We start from the raw sequence: 25,040 nt of genomic DNA, 5'->3' as shown, positions 1-25,040 counted from the left end.
TGAGAGCGCCGAGACGCGCTACTTTCTCTATCGCGCGCGCGCGCGACGACGACGACGACGACGACGACGACGACGATGACGACTCGGGGAGGAAGCGGACCGATCAATTAGCGAGTCTCGAGATCGACGACATTGGCATGCGCGGATAATCCGCGACAGTTGGTCGCGGTCGGGACAGAAGCGACGTGAAGCACGGAGCGATCGGGTCGCGAACTCCAGCGTCTTACACGTGAAGAGAATTTGGGCACGGATGTGCAAATTTTTCCAACAGCCGCTACGGCAACAACGGTGTATAATTAATGACGGGCTTGAATTAAGGGTGTTTCGTTATTCGCGTCGACGCGCGTTCGCCAGGTAGAAAGACGGAGCGGGCGAATGCAGCGCGCGAGCTCGCAAGCCGGCCCATTTGTCTACGACGGAATCAGAGCGTCCCCGAGCCGGCGCTCCTCTAATTGGCCATTGTCGTCTACGGGCATTTCGCATCGATGCGAACTCTTCGAGATGCGCGACGTGCAAATTGAAACTCATTTTGCTCCGATATGATGCAGTGTTCTCTCGCACGTTTATGCAGACAACATATTTTTTGTCCGGCTTTCCTCTTGGAAAGCGGCGCTTCGGGATTTGGTGTGTCACTCGAAAGTATCAGAGAAAAGTTCATCAGAGATCAAAGTAAAAAAACTTGTCGATGCTCTTAACGCCAGTTATCAGCCAGTTATTCAACCGGGGGAATTTGCATGTAATACCTGAAATTCTCCCCGTTGAGTAGATCGTTCATCTCGTCAATCGCTGCCTCGAGCTCTGCCTGCGCTCGCTGCATTACCTTGATACCCGATAACTTTAATGATACGCGAGACGGGAAAAACCGTCCTCGGCCACTCGCTACATCTCTCTCTTTCTCTCCCCCCCCCTCTCTCTCTCTCTCTCTCTTTCTCTTGCGTTTTCGATGAGAAAAGCCAAGTTTTCCAATCCCCACCACGTCATTCGCCGTCCGCCGTGGAAGAAGAGGCGATGCCCGCTTTCCGTGATCCACGTTGACGAGGCACGTTACTGTCCGAACGCGATATTACCATGGAGAGCCTCGCACCCTCCTCCTCGGGATCCTCCTCTTCGTGGCCGCTTGCGGTAAGCGATGGCAGCAGAGGAACTGTAATTAACGAACTCTCCTGTTCTCCCTGTCTCTCTCGCCTTCTCCCTTCTTCCAACGCGACTGCGCAAGCCGTCCATCCTTCCCCTCCCCTTGCTTCTTTATCCACAGTTTTTGTCGCGTCACACTCAGGCCCTACGGTTTCGCCGGTCGTACGTACGTACCTTGCGGTACGTGTCCTCGCGCTTCTACGTGTGTGTATAGACCGGGTCTCCACGTAGCGGAGATAACAAAGAGAGAGAGAGAGAGAGAGAGAGGAGAGGGAACGGTGAACGAGGGAGGTAATAAGGGACGGGTTGGCCGGGACGCCTCCATCCTGTAGCGTGGCAGGTACGTCGGGATTGCTTCTCGCGGATCGTTAAGCAGAACTGCTAACTACGGGATTATGCATACTGCGGGACCCGTCCCGCAATTATGACTCTGTTATGAATTCGTCCTGACACAAGGATCCCCCTGTCGGCGGAACGGCGGCTGCGCCAGACGACGGTCGCGACACGTACGCCGTGCCCGCGCTCGTCGTGGAGACGTTTATCTCGAGACATTTGCGCGAAAAAGCTGCAAAAGCGCGCTGTGCCTTTCAGCATTGGCTCCCTTCACACCTTCCCGCCGCATCGACGTGTCCTCGTCGTCGCACGTGCGCACGACGTCGTCGCGCGGCTGAGTGTCGAACGAACGCCTTCGCCTCGCAGCCGAGCTGTTTCCTTATATCGCACGGATAGTCTTCACGCATCCTCGAAATTGTCATTTCTCCTCTCTCTCTCTCTCTCTCTCTCTCTCTCTCTCTCTCTCTCACTCTGTTTCTCTCTCTTCGTTATTCGTTCGTATATGCCTCGCGCGAATGACGCGAGGAACAATGACTGCTAGAAGGAAGTGTTGATTTTCCCAAGTACACGGCTGTATTTTATGTACACCGGTGATTATTTTTCGTCAGACAGCGCAACGTTTACATGAATATTTTATATGAATATTATTCTAATTGTGTGAATATCTTGGAAATGGTGGTTTGAAGTGTAAATCTCTCGGGCTTCTCTCGTCTTCGTTCTTTGACGATGGCTTTTTCGCACAGCACCTGTCCCAGGTACCTTGTTGAGTCTCTTTTGCCCGACGAATATACGAAAACGAAAGAGGAGGAAATATATTCGTTCGTTTTGTGTCGTTCTGCGTCTCGCGAAACACCGCGAAAGAAACAATTACGGAAACACTTTCGAAGCGCTTATCGATTAGATCCATTCGCCGCGCGGCGAGGCAACCGACCTCCGCCGCGATCCCGTCGTCGAAAAAGTTCAGCAACGCGTTCTCTTTCGGCCCCCCCCCTCCCTCTTACTTATATTCTCTCTCTCTCCCTCTCTCTCTCTCTCTCTCTCTGTCTCTCTCTTCCTCTCTGAGAATCCATCGGGAGAAAAACGACCGCGCGGCGGAAAACTTCGGGAAGCGAAGTTCCTCGCGGGAATGGAAATGGCGGTAGACTTTGATCTCACTCGACGGAATCTAATTACTACGCGGATGGGACCTAACGGTAGCGGGACACGAAACGAAGCGAGTCGTCGATCGCGAGTCAACGGTGAGCGCTGGTGAAGGTTCGTTACGAATTCCATCGGCGAAGTTTCCCTTCGGCCGACCCCTCTCGATATGTACATATTCTGCGTCGAAGGAACTGGAAGAGATCGCTATTTCTCCTTGGCACGATCTTGCGTCTTCGACGTCAACGACGACAACGACAACGACGACGACGACGACGACGACGACGACGACGACGACGACGACGACGACGACTACACGTAGGGCCCGTGGCGTCCGTGTTTGTCTCGAATCACATTGTTCTCCAAGATGTCTGGCTTAGCGGACCCCTGAATCCGCGATGTGATCCGATTAGACGATTTAATTAGTAAAGAGCCGCGCGCACCATCCGTGCGCTCTCTAATTCCCTCTTAACGAACCGATCATACGTTACCGCCGAATGGCAAGCTCCTCCGTCTGTCCCTCGACAGATCAGAGATTGATCCTTCGCTTTTCCGAGCCGTTCGGAACGAGCGAGTCGAGCTCTCCGAGGGAAATCTGCTCAACGTCGTAGCTCAGACGCCTCTGACAGAATCTCGCGGCGTTCCGCCGCCTTGCGCGATTACAAGAGGCGGCTTCTCGCCGGTTGAGATCGCGTCGCTTGAAAATTCGCGAGTTAATTAAAACGTTCGCCAGAATTTTCCTCTCCTGCAAACATTCGCGCGACAACGTTCGCTCCCCCCCCCCCTCTCTCTCTCTCTCTCTCTCTCTTTCTCTCTCTCTCTCTCGCTCTCGTTCTCTTTCGCTGGAAAACCGCGGTTTTTCACCGTCACTCGCAGCGTAGTCACATTTACGTGGAATTTGTGTAGTGCGCGATGGAAAGAAAGCCCCGTAATCATGTTAATTTATAAATCGTAAAGAGGAAACGACGAGAGGAGATCCGGGCATGGGAATGATAATGCCGAAGGAAAACTTCGCGGATAAACTCTTTGTCGTGTTTCCCCCGCCGTGTCTTCGTCCGCAAGAATAAAAAGCGGACTAATTCTTCCTTTTCATCGTACTTATCCTTCTCGTGTATTAGGTTCGTGTCTGAGCGCGCGGATCTTTTCTCGACTATGGGAGAGAGAGAGAGTCTCTCTCTCTCTCTCTCTCTCTCTCTCTCTCGAGCAGGGTTCGCGTATCCGATTTTCCCACGGGTGTCAAGGAACTATCGATCGCCGTCCTTGCAGCCTCACATTGGCTGTGTGTATAACGGCGAGAGAAAAGGGGATAGAAGGGTAGGAAGAGAGAGATTTCCAATTACAGGGACTTTCCGTTCTAGAATTCCATTCCGAACGTCATTGTTCTCGCGTCGCGCGCCGCGGACAGGACTTTGATCCTTCGGCGATGCGAGTCCGATCGCCTGTCTCTCCTCTCTCTCTCTCTCTCTCTCTCCCCGTCCCTCCCTCGCGAGACACTTAACAGTCCTTCACTTCGTTCCGGTAAGTGGATCGTCGACGCATGTACGAAAGAAAGAAAGAGTGATTTCACCCTTTCTTCGCGAGCGACATTGCGATTGCGTGTCGGGTAGCGGGAAATGAAATATTAGCGTCCCTCTGGTTTACAGAGATTAGGGGAAGCATTTATTCCTCTTTTCAGCAATATAGACTCGATAAAACAATATATATATATATATATATATACATACATACACGTGGGGAAGATGAAAACAAACGTATGAAAAGGTAAGAGAACGCGAAATCTCGACGCGGAGGCTAAAGAATTCCGTAATTTATCGACTGCGGGATGCGGGAATCGAAGGGAAATGAGGAGGTTTCGAAAGACTGAGCGATGAGGGTGAAAATGAAATGAATACAGAATTCGTGCGATTAAGGGCACTCGAACGAGTCGCATAATTTTTATGGAAATGACTTTCGAGGAGGGAACCGCGTTCTCTCTCTCTCTCTCTCTTGTCGCGTTACCAATACAGTATCTTCTGGCGAGATATTCTCGATTCTTTTAGCATCCAAGACGGGGAAATAAACGACCCGGCGGGGGGATAAGGATACTTACGCATCTCACGGACGTAAATTTTTAAGCGATTGAAAAGTTTGCCTCTAACGGGGGGATACGAGGGGGGGGGAGGGCAGAATTGCGACTGAGGAAAGAGAAAGAGAGAGAAAATGAGTGTGTGTGTGTGAGAGAGAGAGAGAGGGGGGGGGGAGTGAGGTGGGGGAAGCCAACCGAGATTACATACAAAGACCGAAGTAGGTCAGCCAAAGTATAATAATTTAGCATGAGAGCGCTTTAGAAACGTACAGCTTTGCGCGATCTTAAATCAAACGAAGAATGGAAGGAGCGGCGGCGCGGCTCCGGGAACTTATTTATCAATGTAGCTCGCGACGATGAATCCGCGCTGTCGAAAACAGTCTGCTTATATACATTACTTCTGCATTTCCTTAGACGCGCCGATGCATCCGCGAACAATGGGACCTCGCGCGCGCGAAAGAGAGACAGTGAGGGAGGGGGGTATGATCGAATTAACCATAAATCCAGCGCATTTCCGCGCAAACGGATATTCGTGATTTACAGCCGGCGAGCGGTCCGAAGCGCGAAAGAAACGGCCGGCGCGCAATCGCCCGGCTAAAACATCACAACGAGGCAAGAAATAAATTCGGAAAACGGCGAAACACGAGTACCTTAAGTCTCTCTGATGCTCGAGCGGCAAATACATTTCTCCCGTCGCGGTCGATCGATCGTATCGCCATTGTCCTCTCGTACATTGCCGTTACATACGTCGCTTCCTATTCTCACGGTATTCAAGATAAGGCAAGAGGTACCACCATCATTGCGCCGCGGCGCGTATCTAATTCTGGACATTCTTTTTCTTCTGGTCTTCTTAAATTCGATTGTTTACCTGTAAACTTTCTGCATGTTACTGCACGTAGAGATACATTGCTCTCAGTCTCAGCATTGCTACTTTTTATCTCACCCAAAGCTCGTTCTCGTGAACGAGTCACTTGATTCACAAAGACAACCCCCCCCCCCTCCCACCGGAGGGTAATCGTGTAACCAGCAGCGGGCGTTAAAACGCGCATTGCAGGTAAAGCGTCCGGCCTGCGCGAGTTCGCCGGCGACTACAAGTTAATCCGCGGCGTTCTCGGCACGGCAGCGTTGAATCGCCTCGGCGATGGCGCGCGCCGTCGCCGTCGAGGTGGGCGCACCTCGCGTATAAACGCGAGGCCTGTTATTTTTCGCCGCCGCAGACGTCGGCGGCCGTCGCGACGGTAATCCGAAATTTGTCGGTACATTGATTCGGGGCGAAGAAGCGGCACACCGTCGAGCCGTTCACTCCATTACTAAAAGTTTCTGCTCGCGGTGCATCGCGGTAATGCGATTCGTAAATAATGGCTCGAGAAACTGAACTCGGCGGTCGCCCCCGCTCTTGTTCTTCCTCCTCCTAGTCGTCGTCGTCGTCGTATTCCCGCGAGCCGAGTGCATCTGCGCGATTGAACACGTCTCCTCTTACATTTAAACCGCAAGCTCAAAGTCTCAACTGCATCTCTCAAGCTTCCCCTCGCGATAGACCGCAGGCGCCTGTGGCTGCGCGAGCGATCCTCCCTTCCCGCCCGCGCCCGCCGCCGCCGCCATCTTACATCTTGTCGACGTTAAATCTTAGATGTTGCCAGCATACCGCCGCGATGCGATAAGGTGGCCGCTGATTTTCGCAGCCGGAAAATCGCGCGCGAGCCTCTCCGCCGCCGATCTTCGGGGCGGCGGGAGGGGGGGGGAGATTCCCTCTCCAGCGGGGGGAATTAATCAGCCACGAGGAGCGGAGGCGGGGCGGGTCGGAGGTCGTCCGTCCTTACGGGTCGAAGTCGCGCGGCGAAGCGGACGTTACACGGCCGGGAGAGAGTAATCTGTTGCCTATCGCTTGTTCTGTATCTGGAGCGACGAGATAAAACGCCTCGCAATTCCTCGGGCGCACGTCGGATCGCGCGTGCATCTCGACAGAGAGAAGCCGCCCGTTCTCCCGGGCCCGGGCTCGATCCGTATCCCGGGAATTCTTTGGCGATGGGAATTCTCCGGCGAAGCTCGATCGGCCGCCGACGAAAGAATGCCAACGGGAATGATTTCGATTGTAAACTACGCGCTCGCGCATACGGAGTATGCGGCCCGATACGCGCGTTTTTCATTACATTCGGATTACCTCGGGCGTAATATCTCCGCCGGAACTCTGGCGGCTTTCGACGGCAGCTGCGCGCGCGCGGATAGCTCGACGTCCAATTAGATTCCATGATAGTAAACGGCGCTCCCGAAGTTTGCGTTTGACTGATCGCGGATTACTCGCCCGATATAATCTCGTCTTACTTACGCGTTATTTACACGGAAGTTTGCGTAGCGCGTATTGTAACGCGCCCCCGCCGCCCACCCCCTTTCTTTCCCCCTCGCCCGCTCGTTTCGAAGCGAGGAAGCGGCGAACGGCGAAACACGTACATTCGCACACGCCGATTCGCACCTCGGGCGCTGTTCGAAACACATGATCGCGACCAAAGTTAGATCCGTCCGCCGCCCGACAGGGGTTGTATACCGCAAACAATTGGAAACGTCGTCAAAGTTCTCGCTTCGGTTGACAGCGAAACCGCACTTCACAACACGCGGAGCGCGCGAATCGCATCCGGCAGTTACGACACGCCGCCGATGAAAATCTTCCTCGACGCGGATTGAAAGGGCTGGAAACTCCATCCCTCTGCTTCTCCTCTCTCTCTCTCTCTCTCGCTCTCGCTCTCTCGCTCTCTCCGCCGTCGCGCTGTATCCGCGTCATTGCTCGCAACCGCGTGCATCCTCGGGTATACTCGGGATTTTCGACTGGACGTGCCGTTGAATAATTCAGGGGAAGAAAAGGCGAGCCTCGTCTCGCGATCTTCGCGTTTAATTGCGCTTCCCGCGCGACGGGGAGATGCGGCAAACTCCCGCTCCTCCCTCTTTCCCTTCGCTGGGCGTTTTGTCTCATGACAGATCGCGTACGCGCCTTTTCACGCTACGATACTTCCGAATGCGCAGGGGGAGGGAGTCTCTCGTTTATCACGGCGCGCTCTATCGTGTACAAGAAGAACATCGCTCGCGAGACCCGGCCGCGCTCGAAGGCGGTATCGCGCTCCGGCACAATTTCCTCGGACTCCACGCGATCCTCGCGCGGGGGAATCTTGCCCTTTCCAGGGCAGACTCTCGTCTCCCCGGAGAGCGGGAGGTCGAATAAAAGGAGGAAAACGGAGAGAAAGGGACGCACGATACGAGGTTTGATCAAAAAGTAACGAGAATTTTTAATTTTCTCCGAAAGTATTTATTTAATCTTCAATGTTTATCCCGTCTCCTTCAAAGTAGTCCCCCTGTGATATTATACACTTGTGCCAACGTAGTTTCCAGTTTGAGAAACACTGGTCGAACGCCTCTTTAGGTATCGTCTCTCGAGCTGGATCTGCGATTTCGCCTTTATCTCATCTATTGTTGAGAAACGTTGCCCTTTGAGTGTCCTTTTGAATTTGGGAAATTCGCAGGAAAAAGTTACGGGAGGGGGGGGGCCATGTCTGGAGAATAAGATGGTTACGCGATGTTGTTCTTCTTGAAAATTCAGCAGTTTCCGAACAAATTTTGCTGCCACTCTCGTTTCATGTTCAAAACATTAGTAAAAATCGCTTCGCGCGAGCCGTATGAAATTCCTATTTCTTCAGTAACCTCTCTAATGGTGATTCTTCTATCAGCAAGTACAATCTCTTCAACTTTTTCCACTGGTTTTCATCACTGGTGGACGTGCTAGGACGCGTCCAGACCTCGCGTCATCTTCGATGTCTTCTCGGCCTTCCTGAAAGCGTTCGTACCATTCATAAACTCGTGCTGACATAGCGAGACACAGTCATCGTCGCCAGAGGCCTTCTTTAACATTTCGAACGCTTCGCTTCGCACTCAATTCCGTTTTTAACACAAAATTCCAGACAAACTCTCTGATCCGACTGATTTCGCCACACACAAAAAATCGCCAAACACACTGAAGACTACGTCTTGCTCATCCGCTCGCCAAACACAAACTAAGCGTCGCAGCTGCCTGAAAATTGTCACCTAGTGCCGCTGGTAGTGCTACCAACACACGAAAAAAGAAGAATCAACCGAATAGACAAGATACAGCGCGCGCAATTTCAAAATTCTCGTTACTTCTTGATCAAACCTCGTACGCGCAAGAAGAAACGAAAGGAAAACGCGCGCGCGCGCACCACCGCAAGCAGGGCTAACTGCGCTGTTTTCCGCGGATTCTTGCTTTTACGCCCTAGGGAGGAGGGGGGATGTCTAGTCGATCGTCCCTCCGAGCGATCTATCACCCGGCCCGGTAGAACGACGACGCTCTCTGATGTATTAAATGCGTCCGCGCGACGCGCGAGAGCGCGATTCTCCCGTGCCAAGTATTTCTGGACGTAAACCAGAATTTGGCACTCTAATCGCCGGGAAATCCACGGCACGTTCTCTCTCGGCGAAGGAGGAGAGGAGGGCAAACAGACGAAACAGTCGACCGTGCGTTCGAGGCGAAACGTCGTCTCGCCGGGGACTCCGCTGCCTCTCCTCCGGGAAGTCAGCTGGCTGCGGGGCGAGGAGGAGGGGGAGGGGGAGGGTCGGCGGATGTACGTAGGTTTCACTCGTCACTCAGCGAGATGTAGTCGCGCGATCAGCCGGTCGCGCGGGCGCGCTATTAGAGAGACCGAGGTGGTTCGCGCGAGCGCGTCTTTAAATGCGCGAAGCTTCAGCCGAGCTATCAGAAAATCTCATCTCCTTCGCCGGCGGGGGCAATGAAAATCTTTTTGTGAATAAGGTACAAGAGTATCTTCTCCTTTATAGCGCACGATATTTCTTCAAAGGAAATCCCTCTCTTTCTTACTCCCACCCCCGTTTTTCATCCCCGACAACAGGCGGCGAGAGGGCGGGTAAGAAGGCGGGGAGGGGATTTCTCTCTCTTCGTCCTCGCCTTGTCTCGCGACGAAGAAAAGACAGAGGAGGAATGAGGGCAGGGGAAAAAGGAGGACCTCGCTCCGCCGAAATTCGGTATGCGAGAAAGGGGGCGGGTGCAATATGTCTTGTAATTTGATATGCGTCACTACGAGGAATTCTTTAAATTGCACGCGAAACGTGAAGTGCATAAAGGCGACTAATGTAAAGTACGAGTACTACGCTGGCGGTGCTAGAAAATCGTATCTCTCTTCCCAGGAGGCATGAAGCAAAATCTTTTTGTAAAAGAGATACCTCGCATTTCCTCTTTTATAGCGTACGATATTTCATCGAAGAAAGAGTCCCCCCTCTCTCCGCTCGCTCTCTCGCTCGCTCGTTCGCGATGACAGCCATCTCGTTCTAAAGGGATAAGTTTTCGACGTGTATCTTCCCAAAACTGGAACCGACGACGAAAGAAAATGTAGAACTTAGCTCCCTCGGAGCTTCCCCTCATCGACTGCCTGGCGGTACACCGAAACGCGAGGAGAACGTCGACGGTCTTGAAAAATTTAAACGACTCAATTCACGAATACATTCGCACCTAATTCCAATCGACGAAGACTGTCCGACAGTGAACTCGTCGAACGGACACAGAGACGAGAGAGATCGCGCGGCGGCCGCTCTCATTTCCACCTGTCGTCGCGAGAAACGCGAGAAACTGACTTATTCGCCGTCGCGGATTTTACACAGTTCGGGGACGCTCGATAAAAGCGAGTGGTTGCGCGACATTACCGGAGCCGAAGCGCGCGCGATATATTCGCATCCTACTATTCCGGAAAGAGGAGCTTCCTCCACGGTTATCTGCTCGAGTACGGAAGCGGATCGATCGTTCTGACGAGGCATCGATCGTTCTGACGAGGCGTCGATCGCCCGGCGAAGACGCGCGCTCGCGGGAAAAGTTGCCGCCGTATTCCTCAACGGCACGCGCAAGTCACCGACGACAATGAGCATTGCGGGCGGGCGAGCGAGCGAGCCATCCACGGCAGCCACGGAGTCTCTCCGGGACCTTCTCGAGGAAAAATCTTAAGTCGGCCGTCCCTCCAGCGATCCGTCACGCGGCTGCTCGCGATGGCCTCTGGTATTAGACGCGCGCTATTCGCCGAAACGTTTTCGCGCAAAATGTCCTCGGATGTAAAAGGCGGTGGCGGTGGCGGCGGCGGCGGCGGCGGTGGCGGCGGACTCGGGGGCGGAATCCTCGCCCATAAATTCCGGTTGTCCTATCCCTCGGCGACATGACGGAAGGTACCCTATACATCCTCGCCGGCGGCGGACTTAATAAAATGCAAAGACGACGAGCACACGTTGCCAGGACGGACTGACATATCGACGCAATACCGACCCGCGCTCCCGGACTCCCGCCGGTGTAACGTCGCCGTCCTTGGCGGAGGGTGGACGTAGAAAAATCGCCCTTCCGCCGGAAAGGACGCTCCGGCATACCGTATAAGGCGCGAGACGACGCTAACTTCGTTATTCACGAGCACGCGAGAGCGTGCCGCGTTTTTAGCTCCGGGACGATTCGGTATTCCGACTCGTTTACATGCAAAGGTAAAGGCCGATATTTTCGCGCGCCTCCTGACAGGCCCCTTCCTCACTCCCGCGGGAATAATGTTTATTAGAAGCGCGCGCGAGGCGCTTCTAATACGACAATGTGGCCGAGGCAACAACGAGGTTCAGCGAGACAGGCCGCGAGCGAGTCTCGCTCTCGCACCAACTCTGCATCGATATTCTCGCATCTTGTTCGATCAAAAAAGCCGAATCTGCGACACGGTCAGACTCGCGATGGCAAGTTGCGAAATCAACGAGATTCGCACCCTCGTATCTGTAACCTCCAAAATGTCCGCTGGTAAAGAAAGAATAGAGCGGAGGAGGAGGAGGCAAATTCTATTAGACCGATTATTAGAATCGGTCTAATTCGATCGAGTAGCTTTTTTCGGACGAAAGGGTGAAATTAGCGACGCGTCGACGCATCGTGCCATTTGCCGGCCGGCCGGCCGGCCGGCGCGCGCGCGCGCGCGCGGCGGAGCAGCGGAGGGGTGAAAAAGAATGCACGGCGGGAGGAGGCGTTTTAACGGGGTTAAGTCGTCCGGTTTAATGCCGCTCTATTAGCAGAAGCGGCGAAGCACCGCTCGACAACGGGGCCGGGTCATTATGCGATAATAAAACGCGGATTAGCGGAACGCGTGCATTGTTCTCTGTGCAATAACAATTTCGCTCAAATCGCAATCGCGAGACCCACTTATCAAAACCGGGCGAAACGGGCTTCCCCTCCCTGCCCCCGGGCTCTCGCTCGCTCTCTCTCTCTCTCTCTCTCTCTCCTTGAGAGCCGTCTCGCGCCGCCGCCGTTGCGTTGCCGGGAAACGAAGTTGCATCTCGCGGCCGAGACCGCGCTTTATTTATCGCGCGATACATTCATCCCGCGAACAACGTCTAATACATCGTCGCGCCTCGCCCCGAGTGACAGACTAATCGCATCGGTCCCGGCGCGCTGATATCCGCGCGAGTAACAGCGCGCGAACGCGCGCGGCGGTAGCGAACGCGGCTGAAATCAACGCGAAAGCAGCGCGTCGAAATCTGTTACATGCCAGCGTGAATTAATGATTGCGCGTTTAACATCGCTCTGCGGAGAGAGAGCAGTGCCTCTCGATGAAAGCCGCGCGAGACCGCGCTGCGGTGAAATAGTCGTCGCGATAATTTCGCGAGCTATCGCTCCGCGGCAACGTTCTCCGCGCAATCCCGCCGGGTGATTCGTCATACAAGTAGAAAAAATTAATTTCCCGGATTCCCGCGAAGCGCTTTTCGCTTTTCCGTATGCGCGCAAACGGAAGCTCGCGCCGATCGTCCAGCCCGGGGAATGTCGATGAACGAATGAGACGAGCGCGGGCTGCGGAGCGGGGAAGCGAGCGAGGAGAGGAGAGAGAGAGAGAGAGAGAGAGAGAGAGGAGAGGAGAGGAGAGAGAGTCGGCACTGACGCGCGCTTGAAAATATCGAAGACGACGCGGGAGAGCGACACGAGGATGGTGATTTCCATATCACAACGTTTCGCGACGTTCGTTGCCGCGGCGGCAAACTGGCGCGAAGGAGAGAGGTGTCCGTCACCACGCGGGTGGACGAGAAAGAGGAAGAGGGAACCGGGAACGAGAGGGTGGGGGCGGGGAGTTAACGCGTTAAGCCGTCTTGTTTAATATGGCTTTATTACGTAGGTGGTAACGAACCGCCGGGAGGCCATTATGCGGCGATAAAATGCGCAATGCCCGCTGCACGTACATGTCGTTTCGCGTGTATCCCGGCGCGGACAACCCCTCTCACCCCTCCTCGCTCGCACCCCTCGCGCCTGCGAGGACGACGCTCATGCGCGCGCCGTCCGAGAGCGCGCGGACGGGCACGCGTCCGCGATAACGCCTGCGGTCGTGCAAAGCGTTACGCCACGGTCGCTATGGCTACGCAAAATTTAATTCGCCCGTGGAATCGAACATTACGCAGCCGCTCGAGATTTTTGAAAAATTGCGTTACCGCCGCGAGTGCATGCGCGGCGGCGGCGGCTCTCTCGTGTTTAACCCGCCGCGGCTCTCTTCGGCCGACACCGGATTTTTACCTCGCGCTCGCCGCGCACGCTGAGAGAGCCGTGCCGACGACACTTTCGGTTCATGCTCGGCGGGTCGTGAGGACAACGCTTCCGGTGGCCGAAGCGCCGCTGCGTGGGAGTATGAAACTTGCAAATTGCACACGGTGGAGTAAATGTCAGCCTTAACAACTACCTCGTTGACAGCGATAAGTCAACGCCGGATGAATGAAAGACGACCTTTGCACGCTTTGCCGTTCTCTCTCCTTATTGCTCCTCCGTGTGACAGGAATAGATGTTCACACACGGATTGAGCGTGAATGTGACGAATAACTGCGTAAACCTGTCCACGTTCATACCGCCGACGGATCGCGAGAGATACACTCGATTCCGCGCGCGCGCGCGGAAGTTAGCATCGCCGAGCGAGCGAAGTATTCTTCCCTCGAAAAGTCCGCGCCAGCGGTCCAATAGTCCGTAGAGTCGGCGACAATTTTTCTCGCCGCGCGCCGGGCCACTTGTAATACATGCGCCGCCGGCACCTTCCACCCCCGTCGCGGTTTATTCTTATCGCTCCCGGAATTTCCTTCCGACGCGCGAGTCCGCAATTCCCGCCGTCGAGAAGAAGGGAACCAGGCGTATTCGTGTCGCCATTTCTCTAGCTGGCTGCGGAGGACAGGGCGCCGCGGGAGCGGGCGGGTGGTATCCGGGGGTTGGTTTTCTCGAAACGCGACAGGGGCGCGCAAGAGAGAGAGAGAGAGAGAGAGAGAGAGAGACGCGCGCGGGTGGACGGAGGGAGTGAACGGTGTGAGGTACGTCAAGTACGTGTGCCGTATTTTCCGGAGATTCGCGGCCTCCGAGAATGTCGGGTGTCGTTGGCGGAGGCGCCGGAAACAGCCAGTCGGGGATGTGTGTATGCAGGTGGGGGTTGGCGGCGCGGCGCGGCGCAGCACAGCGGGGCGAGACGGGGAAGACGAAGGGCGGACGGATTTGGTTATGCGTCGCTACGTCTCGGCTGGATTTGTCGTCGTCACCTCCTAGCGAGGATGAGAAACTCGCACGGAAAAGCGGGGATCTCGCTCCAACCCCCGTCGGAACAACTTTGGCAGCGCGTTGTAATTTTTTTCTACTCCGCGCCACCCTCTCGGGGGCCAGCGAACGTCGTTCGGGAATACGTCACTTGCACCAACATCATTGTGACATTACGTCAGTTGCGGCAAGAGGAGGGTGTAGATCCTCCCCAATTTGACTACTCTTTGTATCTCTCTCTCTCTCTCTCTCTCTCTCTCTTTCTCTGCTGAAACGAAACTCACGATTGCCCGTGCCGAGGCGAATCGCGAATGTGGATGCGGTTAACGTTGGAATAACGTTGGAATAACTTCGCGTTTATCGCGATGATTTTTAATGGAGCAGCTCGTGACCGTGCAACGATCTGCGGTCTGATGCTGTACCTCGCGTTTTGCGATTCCATACATGATTATTATTGTTCCGAGTACCGTTTGCGCCAATGTGTGTGATATTAGTTTCTGAAGATCGGAGAGGCTGCAGACACCGCATCGCGTTCGGTGCATCTCGCGTTTCCCCTATATCTTGCTCGGTCGGTTAATAACATGAGGTATCGATGAAAAACACGCTCGCCCGGGAGAGGCTGAAATGAACACACGCTCACGACGCAATCTGTTACATCTACTTTCCGCGGACGCGGCGCGTCGTACGAATGAGAAAACGCTACATTTAAATTACAGCGGTGCCTCTCCTCGATGCAAACTCGCAAACAGACACGGCAATCTAAAAACAGCACTTTGTGGCGCCGAGGATTCCGCCTCTTTTTCGGATTTATGAAAGCCGCGGGTGGGCGACGTGTTAAACGTTCCTCCCCGGGGTTTTATACGCGCATTTGTATTACTTTTATCTCGACGGCGGTGTGTTGTGAAATATACTCGCGCATCAGTTCCTAGATGCAGTCGGATATGCCCGACAAATTTCGTACCTTGACAAAAATAATAGAAGATCGTATTTCAGTGCGAGCGCTCAAAGTACTTTACTACGGACGTATCTAGATCGCGACAAGAGACACGTCCGCGCCGACGCGCTCCGAGAGTAAGTCTGAAATCAACGAGACAATGCTCCCGCCCGGCAACTTTGCCGCGCCTGCAACTTTGCCTGCGCTTGATAATTTTTCATTATCTCCCGTCGTTCATTAAACGAGAACGATTCAATTGTCTCCCATTGTTGAAGCACCCGCACCCGTAGAGTAAGAGAGAAGGAGAGTCAGCTCTCGGTGTCCTTGTTAAATTAGGCTGACCGCTCGAAAGCGAACGGACTGTGCTCGAGTTCGCTTGCGAGTCGATGATTGGCCCGGATTAAACTAACCAATCAACAGCGCGCGGAGAGGGAGGAAACGTCAAAGGAGAAAAAGAAGAAAAGCGGCACCGACTCGTCTCACTCAACCACGCGTCTCTTCCGCGCCTTGTCTCGCGATCTTTCCCTCCCCCTGCTCCCTCTGCTGTCCGTGACAACATTCTAGCGCGCATCCGCGAGCCACGAAGAACGGACCCATCAGGAGTGACGAAGGTCGTTTGTCATCGCAAAGTCGATGAGTCGCGATACGCGTCGGCGAAAGGGCGGCGCGACGCCAGCCACCCCATTCTCCCGCCAAGCTCGAGTTTTACCGGCGGGGGGTAGGGCAGCTTCGCAGTCGTTCTCGCGGCCTCCGATTTCGAAGCACCCCCTTGCCCCGCCCTCCCCGACAGCCCTCGCTTCTCTTTCCACGTTGCGGAACTCCCTCGGCTTGTTAAGCTCGCTAACATCGCGCCACAGGTGGTGACCCCGCATTGTCTCTTCTCCGCCGCGGCCTCATCAACGTCAGCCGCCTTCTATATTACCGAATGGATTATTTACGGGGAGGGGGTGGCTTAATAACGCACCGCTCCTCCTTTCGCCCGGGTGTGTACCGATTACACGGTGACGCGCGCGCGCGCGCACGTGTCTCGCTCTTCTTCCTTTCTTCTCTTATTTTTTTTTTTTTTTTCTTTCCTTCTTTTTTACGCGGGGCGATGCTTAATGCCTCGCGCACGTGTCGCGGCTCAGCGCTGATGGACGAGCGGTATTGCGCGGATCTCGTAGTTATACCGGTTTTTAAATCAGATTCAATCGCCGCGGGAGATTACTCCCGGGTTTGCGACGCTGCGGATTTGCATCGCGCGCGCGCGCGCGGCGTGCTGCTGCTGATATTGTGCCGGCGGTTGAGTTGGATCGGGAGAGCCCCGTCGTCGTCGCCGTCGACGGTGGCGCTTCGTCGCAGTTAACGACGTTAGATACCACTCATTGTCTTTGATAGCCTGTTTAGAGGGATAATAACGTCCAATCCCCATATCGCCTCGCGGAAATCTATTGAATCGCGTTTGCTCTACAAGCTTACGCCTATCGCGTTACGTTTACTATCGCGCGATCAAGGAAGCCCCTGCGGTGGCTGGACCGCATAACATTGAACGAGAACGAGCTACCTCAAGTAGGAGAACTGGAACTCCGCGGTTCCGCTTATCTCCGCAGAGGCGGCCGTTATCCGCTATTATTACGTTCCGTGCAAACCGCGCGATTGACAATGGCCGGCGCGCCGCGGTACGTCGAAATTAAACAAATGCCATCCTGCGGCCAACGTGACGTCCTCGACTGCACGATGCCGTGCACAATAACGTGCAATCTCTACGTGGACAATCGTTTCGCGTCGGCAGTGTGACAAAGGGTATATCTGTACTAATAAGCGGACCTACGACTTGTGCTGATCTTATTGCGAATATGAAGGGCACTTTTTCCGCGGATACGAGCTCGACTTGCTTCCGTTTTCATCGCGAAAGAAAAATTGGACGCGAGATTAGAAAATAAAGTTGTCGTGTCTGTGTGTGTGTGTGTGTGTGTGTGTGTGTATGTAATAACTTGAGATACTCCATATGTGTCTTTTTGAAGCATGATCATTTTGCCGGGTATTTTTCCGGGAACATTATCGGATCTTGCAGATTGTTCACATCTGCGCGTGCTCGTTTGCCGATAAAAAGTCGCAGTGACGTTCTTGGGGGGGGGGAGCAAATCGCGGCACTATCGACTGTTCTCGCGATCACCGATCGGACGATCGGGCACGTGTATGCGCGCGTCCACGGCGGATTCGTTAAATAGCTTTTCCCGTCTTCTGTTTCAGGGGAGAAACCGTACAAGTGCAGCTGGGAGGGCTGCGAGTGGCGATTCGCGCGCTCGGACGAATTGACACGCCATTACCGCAAGCACACCGGCGCGAAGCCGTTCAAGTGCCGGCACTGCGACCGATGCTTCTCCCGCAGCGACCATCTAGCTCTCCACATGAAGAGACACCTGTAATCAATCGTCTCCGCGAACGGTCCCGGTCGCGCGTCACACTCCGCGGCCGGGACCGTCGGGACTTCTTCCTCGTGAAGATCGCGGGGATCTTCGACTTCTGCGCGGGGGATTCACGCGATCCAGTATCTTCCGGGGTCACTAGTAGCATGCCGCAAGTAGAGAAGAGGATCGACCCTATCGCGTATTTACACTCGACGAACAACCATCACGACCGCAGAGAGAGATTTACAAAAGTCGCTCCTATCAGGGCGATATACCCGACGAGAGACGTCGGATTCCGTTCCGTTAGGCGCGAATTCGTCCTCTCGAGTAGGATCGCTGTCGCGAAGACCGATGATCAGCGAGACGTCGTTCGGAGACGATTGCAGATCGAGCTCGTGTCTAGAGACGATGCACGGGGGCTATTCTGACGTAACTATGTAAAAAAGGAGGAGGATGCTTGACGAGCAGTCGGTCTGTCGATCGAATGGATGCTGAATCGGATGCGAGTCACGTGTAAAACGACATTACGCATCTTCAGATTGCAATCCAAACATCAGCTTGATCAGCGCGAAAAGGCATGAAACGCGAGAAGGAAAGGAAAAAGGGAGGAAAAGAAAGAGAGGAGGAGAGCCAAATAGGCGATCGACAACACGCTCGTCTCTAAGGGCCAAATGAATGGCGCGAAACGAATCTTCGACCCCGGTAGCTCGTGCGAATTTAAGGAAACGGAAACGTCGACGGTTAGCAATGATCTAGCAAGAGACTGCAGCCAATGTAATATAAGAGGTAAGACCTCTGGAGAAGAGGGAGTAGTTGAACAAGAAAAAGAAGAAGGGAAGAAGAAGAAGAAAAATAAAAAGAAGAAGAGGAGGGGGAGGAGGAGGAGGGGGAGGAGGAGGAGGAGGAGGAGGAGGAGTCGCCCGAGCCACACACGCACGGGAAGAGTCTCACACGAGAGACGTCAATCACTGCCAATTCGTTACATTCTAAGATCAGCGCTACCGTCGAGGATTTCAAGCCGCAACTTTGCGAACGGGGAAGTTCTCGAGGACGAGGGAGAAGCGAGAGGAAGTGAGAGACAGAGAGAGAGAGAGAGAGAGAGAGAGAGAGAGAGAGAGAGAGAGAGAGAGAGAGAAAATCGATCAGAAAGGAAGCCCAAGTTTTCGTCGATCCTCAAATCGTCGCCGAAGCGCGCAAACACGAGCGCCGCGGATATTCACTCGCGATTAAATTGCAACATTCGACGAACGATATACGTTCTGCTGCATCATGTCACATAAAACCGTCTGCCCTTCTGGACAAAACAAACGAAATAAGAAGAAAAGAAAGAAAAAGGAATATAAGAGACAAGAAATCCGATCGATTCGACAACGACGATGACGACGAAATACGGTATCGTACGCGGGCATCCGCGTGCGTCGTCGCGCATGCGCGCGTGCACTAAAAACTAGAGAAAAATGTAGAGATTTCGCGAGGACAATAAATGCAGACTGTCGGTGCCAAACGTTATTTTCTTTCTCTTACTTTTTCCCGGGAGCTCCGCGCGGCTATCCGCGGTTACATCGTCGTCGTCGTCGTTGTCCGTCGTGTCTCCACGACACGATACAACAGTCCCAACAGCGGCGCCGTCGCACAACGGAGAGTCGAGGCGGATACGAGGCGCGGTAATTGAATACGTGATTTCGGCCAGTTTCGACGGCAGCGAGATTTACCGGCATGCCCGGGTGCTAATCCCGAATTTACAGTGCGAATTACAATTATGCCGGGTCGCACGCCGACTCTCCCGCGCCGCGCCGTTACAAGTCCGCTCGCGAAGAAGCTTACTGCAGACACGGTCCGACCGTTTTCGCTTCGCCATTTAGGGCTGATTTCCGTTGAATGCCGATTTGCACTTGAGCTTTCAAAGTTCGTAGTCGATAGAGAGAGAAAGAAAGGAAGAGAGAGAGAGAGAGAGAGAGAGAGAGAGAGAGAAAGAGAGAGAGAACGAGAGAATGAAAGAGAGAGAAAGAGAGAGAGAGAGAGAGAGAGAGAGAGAGAGAGAGAGAGAGAGAGAGAGAGAGAGAGAGAAAGAGAGAATGAGAAAGAGAGATACTCGTTAGGCCACATACGATTCGCCGTGATCGACGCTGCCTTCAAGGTGATTTTTACGTGTCTCTTACGCGACAAATTTCCTCGGACTTTTGCACGCCGCGGTGAAAGGAAAAGTAGGAGAGAGAGAGAGAGAGAGAGAGAGAGAGAGAGAAAGAGAGAGAGAGGGAGAGGGCTTCTCTCCTTATGAATTTCTTCAGCTCAGCAATAGGTTCATCTCGGAACGTGCGCGAGCAGGGGAACGATTCGTCGGGATGATCATCACGCGAGAAACTCAGCAGAATACAAATGATATATATAATATATTTTTTAATATTCTCGTCATACTCTCTCTCATTGCGAAACAATGTAGATAAAGATAATATATACGGGCAGTAATAATAATACGCATAAGACTTTCGTGCACTTTTCATGCAGCCGAGCATTTTTCGCGAATAATTCCCCGTCTCGCGCACATGATCGACGGCAGACGATCGTCCTCTTATGATTCTTTCCTCGCGTATCCGCGCGCGAGCGCGTTAATTCGCTCAAGAACAGCGCCGAACATTGTCGCGAGATCGCTCGTCTCGCGCGTCATCGATTCTGCAGCAGGTCCCGATATTACGATATTATAATTAAGATATATGTCGCGCGCGCTCAAACGGAACAACCGGCCATAGTCCGGTGCGACGAGCAACGACTCGTACCGAGATGAAAAAAGGAAAAAAAAAATACATACACAGAGAAAGAGTGCAAGGGAATCGTTGCAGCACTCATCAAAAGGAGAAAAAAAAAAGAAAAGAGTAAAATGAGGAAAGGAGGAAACTTTGAGAAGACTATAAAACTCTTTCTCATCTGACGTAAGAGACGAAATAACTGGAGAAAAAGAGAGAGAGAGCGAGAGAAAGAGAGAGAGGGGGGAGAGAGAAAGATGAGAAAGAAAATAACTAAATTTTAAATGTTCAGTGGCCAAATAAATTAATTGATACGCACGTAGAACCTAATGATACCGTACCTATTGAGTAAGCCCGACTGACGAGTGTCGGCACGGTTTCGTGCGAGTGCATGTGTGTAACGCTTGCGAGAGAGAGAGAGAGAGAGAGAGAGAGAGAGAGAGAGAGAGAGAGAGAGAGAGAGAGAGAGAGAGAGAGAGAGAGTGCATGCGTCTGTGTATGGTTGCGTGGGGCGTCGATGCGCGCGTGTATACGTGTATGTCTGCCTGCGTGTGTGGTGCGTGCGTGTTGCGCGTGTGTGTGTATGTGTGTGTGTGTCTCGGCGTGTGACTGAATGCTGCGTGCGAGTGTACGCCGTGGATGAATTCCAAACCGCAGACAGGTGGGGAATCCAAGGTAAGAGACGAGCGGAACACTGAGTTTGTATATTGTGCAATTTTTTCAATGTTTCATTATTTGTTACCATGTTCACGATTAATTATAAATAAATAAATATATATATGTAGCATTTACAATTTTAGGATATATATGAACGGCCGTGAACGGCCACAGACGTCTTTTTGATAGCCATATTCGGATACCGTGGTCGTCGTCGCGCTCGCGACATCCCCCTCCTCCGCACCCTCATCCACCATCAGCCCCTCTCACTCGGCGGAGACTTACTTCTCCGCACGCCCCTTCACCCCTCTCAGTCCCTTCGATCTTCTTTTCTAAGAGAACGAGAGATGAAGCTAAGAGAGCGTACAGGAGAATACAAAGAAATGACCGCGCAGAAGACGCCGAGTCTCGTATCTGACCTCGACCGGCCTCTCGTTAGATTCCATGTCCGGCCGCTAGAAACGAAAGTAATAACGAAGACAACGGTCGTGATCGCGGTTCTCTCGTTAGAGCCGGAGCCCACGCGTGTACAATTGGCTTCTCGGACCGCTCGCGTTACCTCCGCGCTACATTCATTTCGCATTTAGTCGTGATGGGATGACGAGTCGAAGGAGCGCGAGAAGGGACGATTCGCCGTCGAGTTCCCGCGGACGAAAGGTCTTGCTCGCGTCACACGACGAGCGTTACCCGGCATTTCCAAATTCGCGGCGACCAACGAGTTCTGTAGATATTATCGTTGAGCGAAGACGAGACGAGCGGGCGTGTCGTTTTGTGAAACGAGATCGGCGGCGTGATCGCACGGATAATTAAGAGATTTGTCGCGCGGCAGGTGACAAGCGCGGATACTTTGAATATAAAAGAAAAAAAAGTAGCTAGACGTTTAGATAGGTAGATGGATAGCTAAATCGTTAGATAGGCATTTAGATAGGCAGATCAATAGATTGACGAACGGAAATAGAGTGCGAGTGCTTGAATTAAGAGTGCTTGAGACAGATAAAAAGAGAGCGAGAGAAAATTATTATATATATATATATATAAATATATATATATATATATATATATATATAGGTAGATGGTTATACATAGATAGAGATGTAAGTACCTAAAGAAGAAACTCTAAGAAACTTTAGAAGAAGCAGTATCGTTGTACGAGGTATGATAAGTGAACATAAGTGTTTTATGATACTCGCGTACAAGAAGAACGAAAAAGGAATACTAAGGAATAAAAAATAAAAGCATACATAAAATTAAGTAACTAAAAAAAAGTAAAAAACAGTACGATTATGATTGTATTATCGTGGTCTAAGGTATTTTCAGTCATGTTGTATAGTAACTGTAAATTACACGACTTTAAAAGAAAGAAAGGATGTGAGAGAGAGAGAGAGAGAGAGAGAGAGTCGGAAAAAGAGAGCGCGAGAGAAAGGAAGAGAAGGAAAGAGGATGGCAGGGAGAACGGACATGAAGAGTGCGGCGCGACTCGTGCTAGGTTAGCTTTATGTAAAAAAAAAAAAAAAAAAGTAAAACATAGAAGCAGAAGGAATAAATCGAAGAAGAAGAAGAAGAAGAAGAAGAAGACATCGATAGAACAAACGGGCGACACATCGGTCGAGTTTCGCCAAAATTTGTATAAATAATAAACGCCCCCGGAGATTTCAGCGTAGGATGAACGAATTGCGAACGGAATAAGAGCCGAGGAGCAAGTATATGAGGAGCCCCCTTTTAATGGTAATGTTAATAATAAATAACAAATACTCGCGGCAACACAGGGAACTGCAACGAGCGCGACGCTAAATAGCTGTAACCACGTAAATTTCGAGGTACTCACCACCGTACAAGTGGAGAGGACAGAAATTCGATGCTACCGCTATAACAGTTACGCGAGAAAGAAGTATTAATTAATTATCGATTTGTCGCAATGCAGGACGTTCGCGATGTTCCTGCGACAACTCATTGCACGCTTTTAATCACGAAACGTTTACCAACTCTTCGCAAGTTTCTCTGCAGCTAGTCTGCATCAGAATTCTATATTCACCTGTTTCCATTAAAAATATTTTTTTACCTTCATAGCGTTTCAATATCGAAAGCGCGAATTTTGTGCCGAAAGTTGATCCAAGTCGTTAAAATTTTCCTTTTTCGTTCCTACGTACATTGCGGACGTCATGTATTGCCAAATACGCACTCAAAACGCTACACTGATAACCGAACTGATAGAACTAATATTATTTTTGGGGAATTTTCTTCCCCCGTTAGAGAAAAGTTAAATAGGTAATGAAGAAAACGAGTACTACTAATGATACAAGGATTTTATGAGGAAAGACTTAAAAAGAACAGCGCGAGAGTGAGAAAGAAGAGTGAGAGAGTGGGAGAGAAAGAGAGTTGAGAAAGTCGAGAGAAAGAGAGAAATTTGATGAAAGTGAATACGGTAGCACAAGTGGCAATATGTGAATGAGGCAAGAGTGAAAATGTATGAGAAAAAGAGAGAGAGAGAGAGAGAGAGAGAGAGAGAGAGAGAGAGAGAGAGAGAGAGAGAGAGAGCGAGAGCGAAAGAGAGACAAGTCGCGCGAGAACGAAAGATTAATGAGAAAAAAAAACAAAGATGATATAACTTATATTTTTAAAAAGTGACCTTTGGCATTTAAAGACTTGTAAAAATCGTGCAACGAGTTAAATAAACAAACAAAAAATCAAGGGCGCAGTGTATTAAGAGGCGTCCGTCCTTCTCCGTGTCTCTATTTCATATACATGCTGCACCGTACACATACACACATACCCAACGTATGCATTCATCGAAATAGTCGCGAACAGGTGCGATCTACGATCCCGAGACCTTTTCTAAATTACCACGGTCCTCTGACGTACCCGCACATCTACGAGCTGTCAGGCACACGACAGACGCAAGACACAGATGCACGACACAGCGCAAGGGCCGAAATGAAGGATGAAATCAGTGGACAGTCGAGTAATACACACGTACTGATCTTAATGCGACATCGAAGAAAAGCGAGACGAAGCGGGGGGATTGAAGATGAATGAGCACGACGAGGGAAAAAATTGAAAGTCGATAGAAAAGGCATGAAATAAAGGGTCACACAGTGGCTTGAGCGAGAGTCTTCGTATATTTTATTTAGGACCTTTACCTTAGCGTTCTTGCTTTCTTAATTAGAAGGCGCGTGTAGATGAATGAAAAACTCTAGACTACTTTACTTGGAAAAGTAACGCGTATTTGTCGCGAGTAAAAACAACTTGTGTTTGTTTGTTAACGTAAATTCATTAGTAAGTAGTAATTATAAGATAAGAACAAGAGTCGCGTAATTTTTCTACGTATACGTAGGTAACGAGAGATAACTCTGAAAAGTATGGACGTATAAACGTACCACTACCGTTTTTCCGTTGCACACACAAGATTCGTGATAATTGCCGAACGAAATATGATATACGGAGATTTCTCTAGCCCTGTAAAATTCCTTCGAAAAAGAAAAAAAAAAAGAAAGAGAAAAAAAACACAAAACACATCTCACGAGACATAGCCAGACAAGCAGACACACATGTACCAACAACAGGCAGACGTAATCTCGGGGCCTAAACGAGAACAGGAATCATTTTCGGTCAGCACTCGATTTTCGAGTCTCGCTCGAGCGATCGCTCCCGATCGTCGCGAATCGCGTCTCCTCGATTTCGGATCGAGTTCCCAATAACCGCGAATGTACGCGCGGCACGAACAAAAGCAGTAGATGACGAGAACAAGTCAAAGAGACGTGGTTGATAACGGACGAGCGCGTCCTATCGGGGGTGAAACTTTCCTCGCGACGAAAGTCGGACATCGAAGAGGAAAACGAAAGGGATACGAGCCAACAGTCACCGCACAGTCACTAACGTCATCCAACAACATAATTTATGGTAGGATAGTATTTTTAGGGATTTTATACAGGCATGCGACGGCGTTCTATGTTTTAGCCGGGATTTACTGTCGACGATTATTGACGTTTCTTCGTGTACGTACGTAAGACGAGAGTGTGTACGGAAGGCGGAGTGAGCGAAATATCATGAAGTATGACTCTTGAAAGCGGGGAAAAAGGTGCAA

At 51.7% G+C, this 25,040-nt stretch overlaps 1 protein-coding gene across 3 annotated transcripts in view; it reads left to right on the top strand.

Annotated features, from left to right (window-relative positions):
* Positions 1 to 19,494, top strand: part of LOC105180951 (Krueppel-like factor 6) — a 337,265-nt gene extending 317,771 nt beyond the window's left edge. For all 3 annotated transcript variants that reach the window (XM_011137336.3, XM_011137337.3, XM_011137339.2), the window contains exon 6: positions 17,404 to 19,494. In XM_011137336.3, coding sequence (XP_011135638.1) covers positions 17,404 to 17,579 — 176 coding nt within the window. In that variant the 3' untranslated portion in view covers positions 17,580 to 19,494. The remainder of the gene's footprint in view (positions 1 to 17,403) is intronic.
* Positions 19,495 to 25,040: the final 5,546 nt, after the last annotated feature.

Source organism: Harpegnathos saltator, unplaced genomic scaffold (assembly GCF_003227715.2).
Source record: "Harpegnathos saltator strain DR-91 unplaced genomic scaffold, Hsal_v8.6 scaffold785, whole genome shotgun sequence".
In the NCBI taxonomy this organism is placed as follows: domain Eukaryota; kingdom Metazoa; phylum Arthropoda; class Insecta; order Hymenoptera; family Formicidae; genus Harpegnathos; species Harpegnathos saltator.
Note: the sequence above shows the minus strand (reverse complement) of the source record. Positions and strands in the feature narration are given on the sequence as shown.